Here is a 17,802-nt window from a genome sequence, read left to right on the forward strand (position 1 = left end):
TCTGTCCCTCCATTGAAAATGTATGTACGCTATACTGTCCTTGTCCAGAAAGGAAATAAAGACATCATCAAAGTAGTCCATGTGACATCAGTGGGTTAGTTAGAATGTTTTGAAGCATCGAAAATACATTTTGGTCCAAAAATAACAAAAACTACGACTTTATTAAGCATTGTATTGTCTTCCGGTTCTGTTCTGGATCCGCGTTCAGTGACGCTGCTGACGGTGCACCCGAGCTTCGTTCACAGTCTGAGGGAGACCCACGCTGGAAACAAAACAATCTTCGCAAACATGTCTAAGGATTTCGACACAGAGGAAGACGTGCATTTTTTTGCCCAGCCATATTTATTTGAACCCGAATACACGGACACACCAGATACACGTCAGCAGCGTCTTACGTCAGCAGCGTCACTGAACGCGTATCGACAACAGAACCGAAAGACAATACAATGCTGAATAAAGTCGTAGTTTTTGTTATTTTTGGACCAAAATGTATTTTCGATGCTTCAAAACATTCGAACTAACCCACTGATGTCACATGGACTACTTTGATGATGTCTTTATTTCCTTTCTGGACAAGGACAGTATAGCGTACATACATTTTCAATGGAGGGACAGAAAACTCTCAGACTAAATCTAAAATATCTTAAACTGTGTCCCGAAGATGAACGGAGGTCTTACGGGCTTGGAACGACATGAGGGTGAGTCATTAATGACATCATTTTCATTTTTGGGTGAACTAACCCTTTAAGTAAATTCAGATGTTTGTAGCTATATTCACCAGCTAAAAATACGTTTCATTATTGATAAAATGTTCACTGGTCAGTAACCACATCCACAACGGCTCTGTTTTGAATTTATATTATGATCGGGAACTTTCAACTGGAAGCAGGTCAGGGCCTTCCAAGAAAGGACAGATATCTTTTTGTTTTTTTTTAAATCACATATAAAGTTTATATACACATATAAACATTATATAATGATAACTAAACTAAAAGCTCGTTGGGCTGAGAAAATGAATCTGGGAAACAAAGTGTACAAGGCATGATTTTCATTCAGCAAAAACAATCAAATCAAATCAAAATAAAACACTTCACACAGTGCCAATTATTCAGCATGAACCCACTCCGACTCCCAAATGATCTATATTTCTGGCCTGCTCATCTGATTCAACATTATAAGGTAATGAAAAGGGAATGCGGTTGCTTTTGCACAAAGCAGAGCTCGAGGGCTACAGCTCGACTGCACGATCTGCTCATATTGGCCTCTATCACATCCAAAAAAGAAAAGTCTTCATACAATGGAACTGAAAAAAAAACTTTGATTACTTGTTGATTTCCTCAGTTTAACAAAGCACTCCCAAGCTACAATTGGGACAACCAATGAACAGCCCCAGAACGGTGGTCCCCAAAAACAATAAATAACATTAGAAGATTCAACAATACATTTCCCAACTGAAACGACTGTAAGAAACATTTTGGGTAGAGGTCAACGGATTCGCTTAAGATCCGGTCTTCTTTCCAATGGTGCGATGAAAACCATTATAATATTATCAATTATTCAACAGGGCAACATTTTACTGCTCAGCAATAAATTGCAGACAATGTGCAATTCATTGAATACCAGGTCTAAAAGTCGTCTCCGTCCAGCATTATGACACCGTTCATTTTACATGATGTACAGTACAGCATGAAAATTTTGCTTCTGATCCATGGAAACTGAATGAAAATCCTGTTCATGTTTAGCATTATGAGATGTTTCATTGCCAATGAGATGGTGATGTTCCCAAGTGCTTGCACAAGTTTAATATCATTTGCACTTACACACACACACAAACTTGAAACTCATACTCAATAAATAGACAATGTGGTAAGGCAGTGTTGAAACATGCATTCATCACAAAGAACCTATCAAACATTCATACGCAAGTAACAATATACACAAATGTGATTTTTTTTTTTTTTTTTGGCAATGTCAGATTATCAAGGCTTTTTGGGTGAAGAATCTCCAGACTCATGTAACAATGTTGTCGGTTTCTGAGGCGTTTTCGAGAGACGAGCTCTGGAATGAAAGCGGATCCTTCCATTGCCTTACAAGTTCCTATTTAGAAGGGAAAAACAAAAGAAGGAGAAAGGGGAGGTGTGATTCTCCTCCTGGTGGCAGCCAGCTGCACAAGTCTTCAAGACGATCCAGAAGTCTCCAGGTAGCTTTGCAGCTTCCGAACTGTGGTTTTGTCCAGAGAGCAGAGGTCAAAGTCAAAAGTTGTGTTTGTGATGTGAAAGTGTCCCGTTTCTTCTATGAGGTTTACAATCTGAGAGAAAAAGAGAGAAGCATGTATTATCATCAGAGGGCTAAGCACCAAATATAAAACTGTTTTAAGCATCACTTTTCTTTAGAAAGCACAAAAATCTAGTTTAATGTTGTTACTTTGCAGAATTAGCCCCAAAACGAGTCATTCAGAAGCCGCATTTCTCAATAATACGTGGCCGTCCCTGTTCTTTCGCCTATGAATCTTCTACAAAGCTCCATTGACATCGAGGATTTCTTGTGTCTGATTGTAATGAAGACGACGCTTTACCAAGGCAGCCTGTTATTGGTTCCAGTCCTCGCTGGTTCAGAAGGGGGTTGGACTGTGATTACAAAGAGAGGGGGGTTTGCAGAGCGGCCGCCTGGATTAAACTGGACCCTAATGGGACCCAAACCTGATCCGTTTCACACTACAAAGCAAAAGCCGCATATGGAAGGGATTTCTTCAGTTTCTCCTGAACGTGGGCCAGAAGCACAGTGAGACCTAGAGGCCTGTTATGACACTGAAGATAGAAGTCAGCTGTCCGTACGCCTGTAGCCTGGACTAAAAAACGAGGATGTGCTGCCATTGTTTAAAATTTAAGAAGTTTAAGGAGACAACAAAAGGCTATTGTGAAAGTTGTTGCTGATAAAATTTAGTATAAAAAAAATAAAAAAATAAACTACATTTGAAATTATTCAGATAGATATATTTTATTATAATATAATTTTATACAATATGTTAGTTATATATTAAATATATATTATAGCTATACATACACACACACACATACGTATATATACTCTACACAAACACACACGCACATAGCTTCTATTGTTCTCATTTGTAAGTCGCTTTGGATAAAAGCGTCTGCTAAATGGTTAAATGTAATGTAAAAGTAATGTGCGTGTGTGTGAGAAATATACAAAATATATATAATTAGCCTATGTGTGTGTGTATGATGTATATATATAATTGATAAACATTTATATTTTTAAATATGTGTATACAATTAAATATATATAATTTATAACATTTAAAATAAATGTATATATATATAAATATATATATATATAGTGTGTGTGTATATATATTTAATTTATAAAATGTTAAATAAATGTAATCATTTATATTTTTAAATATATGTGTATATATATATATATAGTGTGTGTGTGTGTGTATATATTTAACTTATAAAATGTCAAATAAATGTAATCATTTATATTTTTAAATATGTGTGTGTATATATATATATATATATATATATATATATATATATAGTGTGTGTGTGTGTATATATATTTAACTTATAAAATGTCAAATAAATGTAATCATTTAAAATTTTAAATATATGTGTAATATATATATATATATATATATATATATATATATATATAGTGTGTGTGTGTATATATATTTAATTGATAAAATGTCAAATAAATGTAATCATTTATATATATATATATATATATATATATATATTATTTTTTTTTAACGTTTTTTTATATTTTTTTTTAATATATATGTGTGTGCGTTTAAAAAAAACAAACACTTTTTTTACCCATATATATTATATATCATAGATGTCCCGCAATGAAGAATTAATCTTGACAGGATAACAAAGAATAAAGCTTGCCAATGACATCAACGAATTTTCCAGTTTTCGTTAAGGGATAATCATGGAAGTTAATCAATGCCATATCTTGGGATACATTGCGGAGGAGGAGGATTATTGCACAAAACTCTGCAGGATTAGCGTGATTAAGATGTACGTTTGCACCGTTTGGACCTCATTTGGGACGTCTTCCAGACTTAAACCACCACAGGCTTTGCAACAGAAGGGCACAGCAAATCCTTGGAAAGAGAGAAGTATTACTCTCCATTGTGTCAAAGCAAATAGGCCTCAAAGAACAGGAATTATGGGCCGCAAAGAGTTGACTTGGCAAGCACTTGAAGGGAAGAGAAAACCTAGTTTACCAGTATGATTTATTACATCCAGATATTCATTAACATGTTAATGCTGAGGGTAATAACTTTAAACTTTACAGGTTTCTAAACTTTCAGGTAAAGCTCCCAGTGACCCTTGAACACCGAGAGGGAGTTTTTAAGTGTCCCTTCTCATGTTCCCTCATAAAGGTCCTTCTGCGCTAAAGGAATATATCACTGCGTTTCAGATGCATAGGTCTCTTCGTGTAGGAGTGAGTGATTTAGGAAAGCTGACTTCTGACAGGACATGCTCCTCATTCATTACCTGCTGTAATATGTGCCTTTCCCTCAGTGCCATTAGTCTTCTGTGAAGCTCAACCAGCTCATCCAAGTACGCCTGCGGAACGAGATGTTAGATTCATCAATAAAAGAGGAGACACGTTTCAGATTGATCAATCACGTCGTCACTGAATGTGACGTGTCTAAGATGTGCCATGTGTGTTGTGGTGTCCTGAACTGCAGGGCTTTTCAGCTGTTAATGCTTTCTTGGAAATCAAGTGGTGAAATAAAACGGTATTAAAATTGTTTAGCGCACAGCCACGCACAAATGTTTTCGTACAATTCAACTTATAAAAGTGCATTAATATTACAGCGATAGGCCATGAATACGCTATATGACTTTAATGAAATTTAGCACATGTGCATTAAAAATAAAACTGCTCACCTTGTCACAGTCGAGGTTTTTATTTTTGTCCATCTTTGCTTGTTTCATAGGACTTTTCACTTCGTGGATCTGAAAAATTTATCATAATTTAATAATATATACATTACCGTTCAAAAGTTTGGGGTCGGTGCGATTATGTTAAATGCTTGTATTCACCAAAGCTGCGTTTATTTAATAAAACACAGTAAAAAATTGTAATATTGTGAAACATTCATTTAATTTTTTTTTCTTTTTTAGATATAATTTATTCCAGTGATCAAAGCAGAATTTTCAGCATCATTACTCCAGTCTTCAGTGTCACATGATCCTTCAGAAATCATTCTGATATGATGATTTGCTGTTCAAGAAACATTTCTTATTATTATCATTGTTGAAAACAGTTGTGCTGCTTAATATTTTGTGGAAACCATGATGCATTTTTTAGTATTCTTTGTTGACATTTTTGTAACAAAATAAAAAAAAACTTTTAATAGCTTTATATTTTAATAATTGTAATCCTTGCTAAATAAAAGTTATACATTAATGGGTAACGCTTCCTTTTACAGTACAGTACTTACGTGTACTTACAGTGTACTTACCTAGAAAGTACTGGCTAATATAAGGTAAGTACATGGGTTAGGGGTAGGTTCAGGGTTAGTACCTATTACCCAGTAATTGTAATTACTAGTGCTGTCAAACGATTAAAATATTTAATCGTGATTAATCGCAATTAATCGCACATTTTTATCTATTCTAAATGTCTCTTGATTTCTTTTTGTCCCATTATTTTTTCTCATTTTAATGCTCTTATCAACATGGAAAAGTGGATCGGCTTGCTTTGTGCAAATGTTTTTTATTGAAAACAACATTGGCATATACTGTTCAATTTCACACTAACATTCTCACTTGGAGAAAATAATCTCTGTCACACAATGTAACACTGGCCATCAATAAAAGGGTGAAAGAAATACTGACGAGGTCCTGATATTGACGAGGGGGCGGAGAATTCGCATCAGCTGTGTGTGTGTGTGTGCTTGGCCATCATCAAGTGGTATTTCAGACTGGACGTGTTGCGATGATGATAGCGCAGTTCACAACGACAAAACACACAGATCACTCTGGTCTTGTCAATGGGACCATTTGGCAACTTTTTAAAAGTAAACTTTCCATTCAGAATCTTATTGGCATCCATTTCGGCGTCTCGCACTCGTCATCCACTCAAAAACGTAACGTTAACCAACTATTTGGCCGGCTCGCAAGCCCAAACGAGTGTGTGCGACGTGCCTGTTGTTTTGTTTCCGGTCTAGCTAGATCCGCTTGCGCTTTGGTCGACGAAGCAACAAAACGTCCGCGCATGCCGCGTCCTGTTGCAAAAGCATGTGAAAAAAACTACAAAGTTTGCTAGGCCAAAAAGGCCGTTAATCGCACGATAAAAAAATTAACGCCGTTAATAACGCGTTTAACTGACAGCCCTAGTAATTACTATAAGTACATAGTATGTACATGGCGCAAAAAGTGGGTATGCGCTATATACGGCGCATAGGGGCGCAGCACCATGGGGGGCGCCAAAGCGATGGTAAAAAATAAATAAAAAAATTCATAAAAAAAAAAAAATATATATATATATATATATATATATATTGTACTGCTGTTGTGCGTTTTTTAAATAATTTCTGCATTTCTTGTTATATAAAATTTTAGAGGACTAACAGGCTAGAGTAGGCGCCCTCATGGAGAAGGGGGGCGGGGTGATATCGCGAGCGGGCCGGGGCGCCGTGAGCGCTGAGCGAGCAGGTACGAGTAGTGAGTTGTCGTCGAAAAAGATGGATAAAACAAAATGCTGTGGGGCTAAAAATAGAAAAAGAAAGCGGGAAAAGGAGATGGCATGTCAACTGATGCGACAGCAGCTAAATAAGTGCATGCTGAAAGCCACCAGGTAGGATTTAAAGTGTGACATCCAGCCAGGCATGTAGGCTATCTATATCTCTGTGGCCATCGGGACTACCGGGAGATTCCCGGTGGGCCGACGTGCTTTTTCGGCCGATACATCTCATACTTTTTTTTTTTTTTTGTCTTAACGGCCCATAAAACTCGTACATCGGCGGCCCATTCGTTTTTTTTTTTTTTTTTGCTTAATTGGCGGCGCTGGGTTAGTGCCGGTGTAATGCATTGGTCAAAAAAAGTCAGTGTTAGTTTTTTTTTCTGACACATCATTTTTTTCATCATGTGCTTATATCTTTCAAGTATAGAAATTAGTACAAAACTAATTGTGAAAGTTTCCTTTATTTTTCAGTGCATTTGTTTTACAATATAGGCCTATGGCTATTACTATCATGGGATTAATATTATAACTATTATTATGTAGTAGTGTAATGTAGACAGACACTAACTAAAAGAGGTTTGAATTTTTCTTTGTTTAATTTGCACCCTGAATATGGGTTCGAGCTTTTAATTTTGAACTCTCAAAGTGCACCAGACTGCTGAATTTAACATTAAAGAACACAAAATTTTCTTACGGGGGGGGGGGGGGGGGGGCATGCCCCCGAACCCCCCTAGAGAAACAGAGGTCCACCTACCACAGTTTTACCTAAGATCCTGTGAGAAACACTGGTATTGCTGTTCCAATGGAGCTTATAGTTTTTTAGGGGGGTTCATCACGGTGGAGTAGCTATATATTAATTGTATTAATAAATAACAATTTTGCACTTTTATCTGTTAGCTCTCACTCGTTCCTACTACATGGCACACTACATATTGCATGGCACACTTATTTATTTTTCTTTTTTTGAGGGGGGGGGGGGGGGGGGGGGGGTCAGGGGCACAATAATTGTTGCTGCATACCCCTCTGACACGGGGTAGTTGCGCCCCTGGTAACAGGACTGTAAAAAGAAGCGTTACCCATTAATCTTTGTTGAATAGAAAGTTCAAATGAACAGCATTTTTTGAAATAGAAATATTTTGCAACATTATAAATATATTTACTGTCACTTTTGATCAATTTAATGCATCCTTGCTGAATAAAAGCATTAATTTACATTCAATTAACTTACTGACCCCAAACTTTTGGATGGCTGTGTACATTTATTTTATAAATATTTTTATTATAACATCAAACCAGTTTTAACACCATACAACACACATACACTCACTCAAGCAGTTCTATAGTCTATTGACAGTTCAATTTCCTTTTCCTCCACATATACTGTAATTTTCTCCTCATTGCTCTTGATAAGCACAAAAGTTGAAATGGAAGTGTGAAATCAGGACTACAGGAATAGAATGATTCACCTGGTTATTGGTGGATTTCAGTAGAGGTGGGGGGTCATTATGGGGCAGTGGTGAAGAGGCAGAGCTATTTTCACTGTCACTGCCGTCACTTAAACTCACCCTGCGAAATACGTGACAGATATTCACCATTCATTATCCCCATCCGAGTGTCCTCACGTCAGCTACACAGCATGATATGCAGGCATGGATATAATATAGAAAATAGATTTTTTTTCGTCTGCATCCAGGGTTAATTGGAAGTTTTTCATAGATATGTACCTGCGGTGACGATGTGTCATTTGCGTGTGTAACGGTCGCTCTAAGTCCGAGTCCATGTCATTGTCATCCTCCTCTTCAGAATCCTCTTCGTTTTCATCCGAGTGCAAATCTGGGATCACCGACCGCAAAGGACCCAGAACTACAGGTGAATAAGGAAGGCAAATGTCTAAAGAAGCTTTTCTTTCTTTAGTGTAATGTCAAAAGATGCAACGCATACACAACCTCAGTCATATTTAATTAATATTAGTAAAATAAACCAATACATGGCTAGTAAAATGCACTCTGTGGGAAAGAAAAGAGGCTTCAAATGACCCAGACTTTAACCAATCAACAGGATTTGGTAGATATTTGAAAGGTTACCTTGCCGCTTGTGTGGACGTCCAAAGCCAGAGCTGGAACTGGAACTGGAGCTGGCCGGGCTGGGCTGATCCGACTAGGAAATGAGGAGAAGTACCGGCTCAATAACAATAATAATACCAATCAAAGCATTAGTTTTGTGTGTTCGAGAAGTTTGACCATGTGATTATGTAAAAAAAAACCCCAGCAAAAATTAGATCTCTCATAAAATACAGACTCTGTCCCTATGTGAATCACATCACAATAACAGGAAGTCAGGAAGGAAGTCAGGAAGTAAGTCAGGAAGTAAGTCAGGAAGTAAGGAAGTCAGGAAGGCAGGAAGGCAGGAAGGAAGTCAGGAAGGAAGGAAGGAAAAACATTTATTAGAATGAATTGGACTTTCTGATGCTACATATGACGTAACTTGTAAACTAATGAAATATCCCAATTAGTGTGACAGCATTGACCTCTGTGAAATATTAATAAAAATGCCTCTGGGCAGGGTGTGAATTATGGAAGTCAGGAAGTCAGTAAGGCCGGAAGTCAGGAAGTAAGGAAGGAAGTCAGTAAGGCAGGAAGGAAGTCAGGAAGGAAGGAAGGAAGTCAGTCAGTAAGGAAGGAAGGAAGTCAGGAAGAAAGTCAGTAAGGAAGGAAGTCAGGAAGGCAGGAAGTCAGTAAGGAAGGAAGGAAGGAAGTCAGGAAGGAAGGAAGTCAGGAAGGCAGGAAGTCAGTAAGGAAGGAAGTAAGTCAGGAAGGAAGGAAGTCAGGAAGGAAGGAAGGAAGTAAGTCAGGAAGGCAGGAAGTCAGTAAGGAAGGAAGTAAGTCAGGAAGGAAGTAAGTCAGGAAGGAAGGAAGGCAGGAAGGAAGTCAGGAAGGAAGGAAGGAAGAAAAAACATTTATTAGAATGAATTGGACTTTCTGATGCTACATATGACGTAACTTGTAAACTAATGAAATATCCCAATTAGTGTGACAGCATTGACCTCGGTGAAATATTAATAAAAATGCCTCTGGGCAGGGTGTGAATTATGGAAATCAGGAAGTCAGTAAGGCCGGAAGTCAGGAAGGAAGTCATTAAGGAAGGAAGTCAGTAAGGCAGGAAGGAAGTCAGGAAGGAAGTCAGTCAGTCAGTAAGGAAGGAAGGAAGTCAGGAAGGAAGTCAGTCAGTAAGGAAGGAAGGAAGGAAGTCATGAAGGAAGGAAGGAAGGAAGTCAGGAAGGAAGGAAGTCATGAAGGAAGGAAGGAAGGAAGGAAGGAAGTCAGGAAGGCAGGAAGTCAGTAAGGAAGGAAGGAAGGAAGGAAGAAAGTCAGGAAGGAAGGAAGTCAGGAAGGCAGGAAGTCAGTAAGGAAGGAAGGAAGGAAGGAAGTCAGGAAGGAAGGAAGGAAGGAAGAAAAAACATTTATTAGAATGAATTGGACTTTCTGATGCTACATATGACGTAACTTGTAAACTAATGAAATATCCCAAGTAGTGTGACAGCATTGACCTCGGTGAAATATTAATAATAATGCCTCTGGCCAGGGTGTGAATTATGGGGGGGTCTGACCCCCCTAAAGAAGGCTTGATCCCCCCTGAAGGACATCAAAACTTACCAGTTAACATCAAGATACGTTTCTAGCTCTGACTGATAATTAATTGTAGTTTTGGCCACCCCTGAAATGGGTCATACCATTATTTTCACTTGAGCTGTTGAATTAAATACGCTATAAAACCGCGCTCATTCAGGGACGTGCATTTTATTGCATGAACGAAGAACATGATGTGTTTAAATTGCATACACTGTTCATATGAATAACAAACCCTCTTTAATGCTGTTAAACTGAATGTACGAAGCAAACGGTTTGCTGAAAATATCCACAATTTAACACTGAAATAGAAGCACACGGATAATCTGTCAATCAATTACGCGTGAAAGTTGCGGTCATTACTATAGTAGAGTATATCTACACTGTCTGTGTAGACATTCAGGGGCCAGTTGTTCAAAAGCTGATCGGATTTTGGTTATCAGATTGGATCAAATCTTGAAAATGGGTTGTTCAAAAGGGAAAGGAGGAATCTGAAATCAGATTAGATCACAGAATCCAATCCTAGTTTTAATCTGGATCAAACCTTCAGTTTGTGTTGTTCAAAACTTGTCAGTAGGATATGGAGAACTTTGATCCAAAAAAACAGGATTTATCCTGATTCAACAGGGGATAGGATTTCAAGGTGGATTCCAGGAAGAAAATGTAGTAAAACTTTAAACTTGGTCAAATAATACATTTGTATCATTGTACACTTTTATTTATATTTTGCACTTGACTTGTGTAACAGTGATAAAGTAGATAAAGTAGACATATATCAGTAAAAATAAAAATGATCTTGTCCCCATGAAATAATCCCCCAAACAGATTTCAATAACAAACAAAAATAATATATATTATATATATATAATATATGCTGGTCTCTCCTCCTAGTTGGAAATTTTGCCATTTTTTTAAGATGTTTTCAAAATATCCACAATGTATTTGTTAAGGGATATTTGTTTTTTATTTGTTGTGGCTCAGATGAGGGGTCATAAAAGAAATTATTAATGGAAGTGGATGTTCATATTCTTTTTGGGTTTCGTCTCAAAATAAGAAACACTTACAGTGACCCCATGTTGGCTCTTCTACCTGTTCTTTACACAGCTGGTAGCCCACATTGTGATATGTTGTCCCATTTAGAGCACTGGTAATCCGGATTTGGTAACCTTGAAAACTGTGTATCTGGATCAGGGTGATCCAGTCCAATGTTGCTTTGAAAAACCGGCATAAAAGTAAGACGGATTACCTGATACTGAATAGGAAAAAATGGGATTTCCAAATCCGGATCATTTTGATCCAGATTAAATGTTTTGAACAACTGGCCCCAGATGCTACATAAGAGAGCTTGTTACTGAAAACACACACTTTTGAACACAGCTGAACTAGCCCATTGCCACACAGATGTGAGGTTAGTAACACAGTAACATAATTTAGTTGCTCAAATACTGCATGACACCTACTAATACTTAGTAAAACTGACTCTGAAAAAGACTCATAGTACTAAAGAGGCCATTTCCACGATGTTCTGTTCCACACTAGAGGCTTTGATGGGGCTTAGTGTCACTTCCTCACTGTAAATCAGTGGGTTCCCCCTTCTCTAGACCTAATGAAGGCTGATTTATGATCACACAGATCCCTTCGGGGCAACATTCACACTAAACCTTCCTACTCGCACATGTCTTGAGCGCAAGAAAAGCTATATACAAGTTAAATACTCATTATCAATCCAAATCATGTTGCTAAAACAGTCAAATTGTACTACAAGAACACCGAAACAAAAGATTTTAGCTATCTGAAATGCGAATGCAGATATTAGCCTTGAAAGACAACAAAAGTGAAGGGATTGAGACACTCATTCAGTGAGTAAGTCTATCAGGCTGAGGTTAGACTAGATTTAGTAGAGGTCTCTTTGAACTGTTGCATGTGTAGATTAATTGTTGAGGATCCCACAATTTACGGGGCACCTTTGAACTCGCGGGGCAATATCTCACTACAGACCGAAGCCCCTCAGAACAATGGGACTGTGATTGATTGGATCCTATGGAGGTAAAAGAGCAGACGTGTTTTTAAAAGGGGTTTATTTGCTTTTAGAGACACATGTGCCATGTTTACTGAAAATACCATTCAAATGTAACCAACCAATCACATCTTGTGCTCATGTGCTGCATGAACGGTTAATCCTTGTTAAAAAAAACCCCATTTGTTTAAAGTTACCAAGAAAAAAAAAAAAAACATACATTCTTATTTTTTAATAGAATGTTGCAGTGCTTATTATAAATGATTTATCAATGCACATCATATTTTTTAACCTCCCTCCCCTCCAAACGATTTGCCTCTACGAAGGGTGGCACTAAATCTTTCCACAACTGACATTCAGATCTGCCTCCATTGAGTTAGCAACGCCCAACTACCATCCAATCAATTCCCGAAAGAGGAGATCAAGTCCCAGACAACATTTATTTTCTATTCCAGATTCCAGAAGCCATTTCACTCATATACTCACATCACAATACGGAGGAAAACACTCTCAACTTTCGCTTCATGCCGACTTTAATATTAGTATTTACTTTAAATCACAAATTCAATGTTGCATTAAACTACATCTAATGCCAAATTTGATGCATTATTGTAATTTTAGACAAATAACATTTGCATTCAAAGAAAATGTCAAAGAAATTTGCAACTAATTTTAATTTCATAATATTTTTTTTAAGAGCGCAAAAGGATTTTCAGGATATACAGTTCTGCTGATAAGATAACTAAAAATAACGTTAACAAAATAATCATAAAAATTGCAAGTAGTTTTTTTTCATTTAGTACCGTCCTAAATAAGCCATTTAACATAACAGATGTTATATAGTCCACAAAACAAAATAACTGAATTTAAACAAATTAACCAGTTCAAAAGTTTCCATACCCTTGAATCTTAATATTGTGATTTGTTAGCTGATGATCAACGACTGTTTTGGGGTTTTGTGACAGTTGTTCACGAGGCCCTTGTTTGTCCTGAGCACTGTTCTTCAGAAAAACCCTCCAGGTTCCTCACATTCTTGGGGTTTCTAGCATCTTCTGCAAGTAAACCCTTTTCAACAGTGACTACGATTTTAAGACCCATCTTCTCACAATAGTGGTTTCCATCCATCTATTTTTGCACATTTTGGGATGTCGCCTAAAAACGCTGGATGGAAACACCAAGATGCGCATAAATTCTAAAAATGTGCATAAAAAACATGTGCGCTCAATTGAGGAGGCTACGTTTTTTATGTGATAAGAAGACTGAAGACATGCGCATAAACTACGACGGAAACACATTTACTGGATAAATCCCTCGATGCACAACAAAATCTCACGTGACTCAACATCTTCTGGTTAGTCCAGTTATCCAGTTTCATCGCAGCATCTCAAATGTTGGTTTGATCATCATTATGAAATCTCTGAGCCAAAGTCGGTCAGCAGAATGATTTGGTTTAATTCCCTCCCAGAAGCGTCTCACAAGATTGTTCACAAACACCAGCATCCGAACGCAAGAACGCATAAACATGGCAGCGTTTATTGCGTTTTATCCATTCGCTCTGAAACGCAAGTCATTTATGATGGACGAAAAAACAAAACAGTTTCTTCCCCGATTGCAGCAACTTTCATTTTTATTACAGATATTTTGCGCCATTTTTCTCAGGAAGTGACGATTTTGATCTCTTAAACACATGGGATGGAAAAGTTACTTTATTCGCAAATGTTTTATGTGATATTCCAATTTTGCTGTTAAAATCGCAACTTTGAATGGAAACACAGCCAGTGAGACCGTATGGATGTTATACTGCACACTATTAAGAGAACACATCCCAAAGCACATTCATGCGGCTTTCCAGGAATTTAAAAACAAAAAAAAGAGAAATTATTCATATAGCGTCATCAAAAGAGGTGGCCTTGCCAAGAAAACTCTTCTAAAAGAGGCTCTTCTGAAAACGGCCATTTCTCACAAAGCAAAATGAGTGTAATGATGTTCTTTTAAAATTACATTCAGTACAACAGAGATGTGAGCTGTAAGTGGAGCGAATTGGACTGATTAACTGCAATCCACAAAGACTTCCCGAACAAATGGAGGTATAATACAAATCAGGCTTATTGTGGCAAATGGGGCCGAGGATAAAAGAGTAAGAAAGGCGCTCTGTTACAATTGCCTTCACGAGTCTCCACTTGGCTGAAGTTTTGAGGTTTAAAGTTACATTAAAGTCCACTCGTTTTTTCTGCGCTGTACTCGCGTTAAGTTTAAATTTGTGCTCTAGCTGGATACGCATTTTACAAGCTTTCCGAAATTGCATGAGGTGGAGAAACATTCAAGAAAAAACAAAACAAAAAAACAGCAAGGAAGTTGAATGCGAAACTATTAACCTAATTCCTCTTGGAGAGCGGCCCGAGAGGAAATCTAAAGAAGCTATTAAAGTTAATCTGAATTAATTTGTTTACATTCTTCTCTGATGAGCACTTGGTGAAACTGAATCGGGTGTCTTGAACAAAATGTACAAGCTGAAGCCATTCAACTCCTCAGCGAATGGAAGTAGTAAGTGTGGGGTTTAGAATAGGGCAAGCATGGTGATTATGGCTAATGGCTAAGAAGGTTTTAAAATACTCTTGGGAAACGTTGGCTAATGTTATCTATTCAGTCAAAACAGACCGGGAGAACGCAAATTAGTGACTCCCTTCTCTTTACTATACTGGTCAAGTCCATATAGCGTTTTATAAAATACAGACGGTTTCAAAGCAGCTTCACAGTAATAAACCGGAAAAGAACAGAATCATTGATGCAAAATTCGTCCAATACATTTCCGTATGTAGTAAAGTAAACTGTGCAGACTATGGTACATTATCAGTTTTTTGTTTGTTTGTTTGTTTTTTAAATGACAGATTTACTATTACTCATACTTTGGGTTAGGTATTTGAACAAACCCCTTAACCTAAACTAAAATATGGATGTACATTACCGTTAAAAAGTTTGGGGTCAGTAAGATTTGTAATTTTTTCAAAAATATTAAAAAAATCCTACACACCCCAAACTTTTGAATGATAAGTGTGTGATCATGTATTTTAAATAATGGACACATGTGATAGCAAACCTTAAATTGAGGTGTGGTGTCCTATTTCTTGAAATTTCTATGTATTTATATTACTAAATGGTCTGGAAAAATCCCACAGACAATGCAATGGGAGATGTGAACCATACACACCGGAAAAATGTTGCTGCAATTAGTTATTTAAATTAACTTATAATTTGTTGAGATAACTTAAATATCCAACTTTTCTACACTAAAGTTAACTAAACTTAAAATTTTAAGTCAAGCACGAACATTTAAGTTGAAACAACACATTATTACTTATTCTAATGTTGAATTTTAAGTTGTGGTGATAAATCGCAACAATACTTTTTTACAGTGATAGGGATACAAAAACACCCATTAACCCCTAGCAACCACTTACAACACCTTAGCATCATGGCGACCATCTATGGTTTTACCTGTTCACTATGACCTTACTTCACAAATTACGGTGCAATATCTATAGTAAATTACAAACTCTAATTTCCATCCTGACCTTTCCAAATAACCCATTCAAACTCACATCCACACCATATCCTCACACAGCACTCAGCTGAAACTATTCAGCGAATCGAAGGCTGGATACAACAGCGCGCTATAAAACTGTTACGGCTCACTCACTCGACTGGGAGTGACAGTGGTGCTAGTGTGAGTTGCAGGCAGGGGAGCAGGTGCTAAAAATCTCCCGTGAAGCGAGTTGACAATAGGGGCTGCCAAAAGTCCTGCAAGCAGGGTGGTTAAGACACTTAACTTCTACCCCTCGCCGAGTCTGTGGAAGAGCAAAGTTGTTTCTTTGAAGTTCCTTTCCCTTCATTCTCTGTTTTTGCCTTCTTTCTTTTTTCTTCAGTCTGTATTTTACTGCCTGTTTGTCCGTCTGGGAGCCTAGCTGACATCAAACGCATGGTCAGGGTCCTTTGCTGTAAATCAAGCACGGGCCGCACCCCTCTTCCCAAACTAGACACTTGTAAAAGCTCCACGAAGAAGCCCTGCACCCCTTAGACAATAAAACTGATGTCATCACTCATTGAGGAAAGGCTCGTAGATCTTTGAGGAAGAAGATCATCTGGAGTGTTTGGGTTCAAACTCCCGAGAACATGGAGAGAAATACAGAGCCTTGCTGTCACCCAAACTTGAGTAATGGGAGAGCTGTGGCTATGCAGTAAAATGCTACATTACTTTTTTTCCAGAGCTAATGAAAAAAAAGCAACTTCCATCAACATGGACATGGTTTGCGGTGACATGCAGACCACCAAACTAAACCGATGCACTAAACCAGTCAAGCTCCGAACACACACACACAACTAAATGATTAAACAAGGAAATGTCTGTTAAATTGCTGTTATGCTCCGCTTATACGGCGTGCCGTTAACAGACCCACGTCAGCACATGATATATATAGTTGTCGTCAAACATTTTTCTGAATTATGATCGCCAAAATAATCCCTTTTAACAAATTAAATAAATGTCAAGATGCTCGTAACGACTCATAATTCTTCATAAGTCTGTATTTACACTTGAACGCTTTGCAATAAACACACACCAAACGAAAGACACACAAGCTTCAAGAGTTTAGCACACAAAGCAGGTGGTCACTAGCAGCACCACACAGCTGGTCTGTGGCTTTACGACCATCGCCTCTGCTGTGGGGCCATAAATCTAGCAGTGGCTCTGAAGCTGGCAACTGCTCCGCTTTAAGACTATTGTCCCATTCCCTTCAAGCCTGTGAAGCTCTTCGCTTACGGAGGACGTCACATAAACAGATTTTAGGATTGGGTTACAGCCACTCCCACCAGTCTTTTACTCTGAGCGGCTCTGGTAGTGCCGCTACATGACAACATGCAATTTGGATTAGGCCGATGGCCGCGACACTTATCTTCCTTTAACCTGTACTTAAATGTAGCTTTTGTTAAGAAATGTTAGTTATCAACATTTCAATTTAGCCAAGGCAACAGTTGAAGTTTTTTAAGCTTATGTTTTTCATCATATATTTATATCTCAAACATGACAACTCTCAGAATACTTTTAGAGTGTTATTGAATATGGCAATGTTAATTTGGTGTTGGCAGACCAGATCTGTTACACTGCTTCTGCAGATCTAGGCAGGTGGAGCTGGGGGAGGTGGAGGGTTTTTAGAGAAACTCTGATAACTCGCTGCAGGACTATATATATGTATATTAGGGGTGTAATGGTGTAACTGACGGTTCGGTACATACCTCAGTCTTGAAATCATGGTTCAGTTCGATACAGCAGGGGGGAGAAAACTAAACATAAACTTGCTTTTTTTATTACAACACTGTGGTATACTAAACAAATTGTGTCTCTGTCTTTAATGAATTCAATTGTAATTA

The 17,802-nt window shown here is 37.7% G+C and overlaps 1 protein-coding gene across 5 annotated transcripts in view; it reads right to left on the minus strand.

Annotated features, from left to right (window-relative positions):
• Positions 1–1,951: 1,951 nt before the first annotated feature.
• Positions 1,952–17,802, minus strand: part of mllt3 (MLLT3 super elongation complex subunit) — a 69,338-nt gene continuing 53,487 nt past the window's right edge. For 4 of the 5 annotated variants that reach the window (XM_056259275.1, XM_056259274.1, XM_056259273.1 and 1 more), the window contains 6 exons: positions 8,820–8,892; positions 8,460–8,598; positions 8,202–8,301; positions 4,935–5,003; positions 4,536–4,607; positions 1,952–2,308 (listed from right to left, as the gene is read on the minus strand). In XM_056259275.1, coding sequence (XP_056115250.1) covers positions 2,177–2,308; positions 4,536–4,607; positions 4,935–5,003; positions 8,202–8,301; positions 8,460–8,598; positions 8,820–8,892 — 585 coding nt within the window. In that variant the 3' untranslated portion in view covers positions 1,952–2,176. Of the gene's footprint in view, positions 2,309–4,535; positions 4,608–4,934; positions 5,004–8,201; positions 8,363–8,459; positions 8,599–8,819; positions 8,893–17,802 lie in introns of those variants that run through there. The other variant, XM_056259276.1, reaches the window with a different exon arrangement.

This window comes from Rhinichthys klamathensis, unplaced genomic scaffold (genome assembly GCF_029890125.1).
Source record: "Rhinichthys klamathensis goyatoka isolate OS25496 unplaced genomic scaffold, OSU_Roscu_1.1 h1tg000165l_1, whole genome shotgun sequence".
Lineage (NCBI taxonomy): Eukaryota > Metazoa > Chordata > Actinopteri > Cypriniformes > Leuciscidae > Rhinichthys > Rhinichthys klamathensis.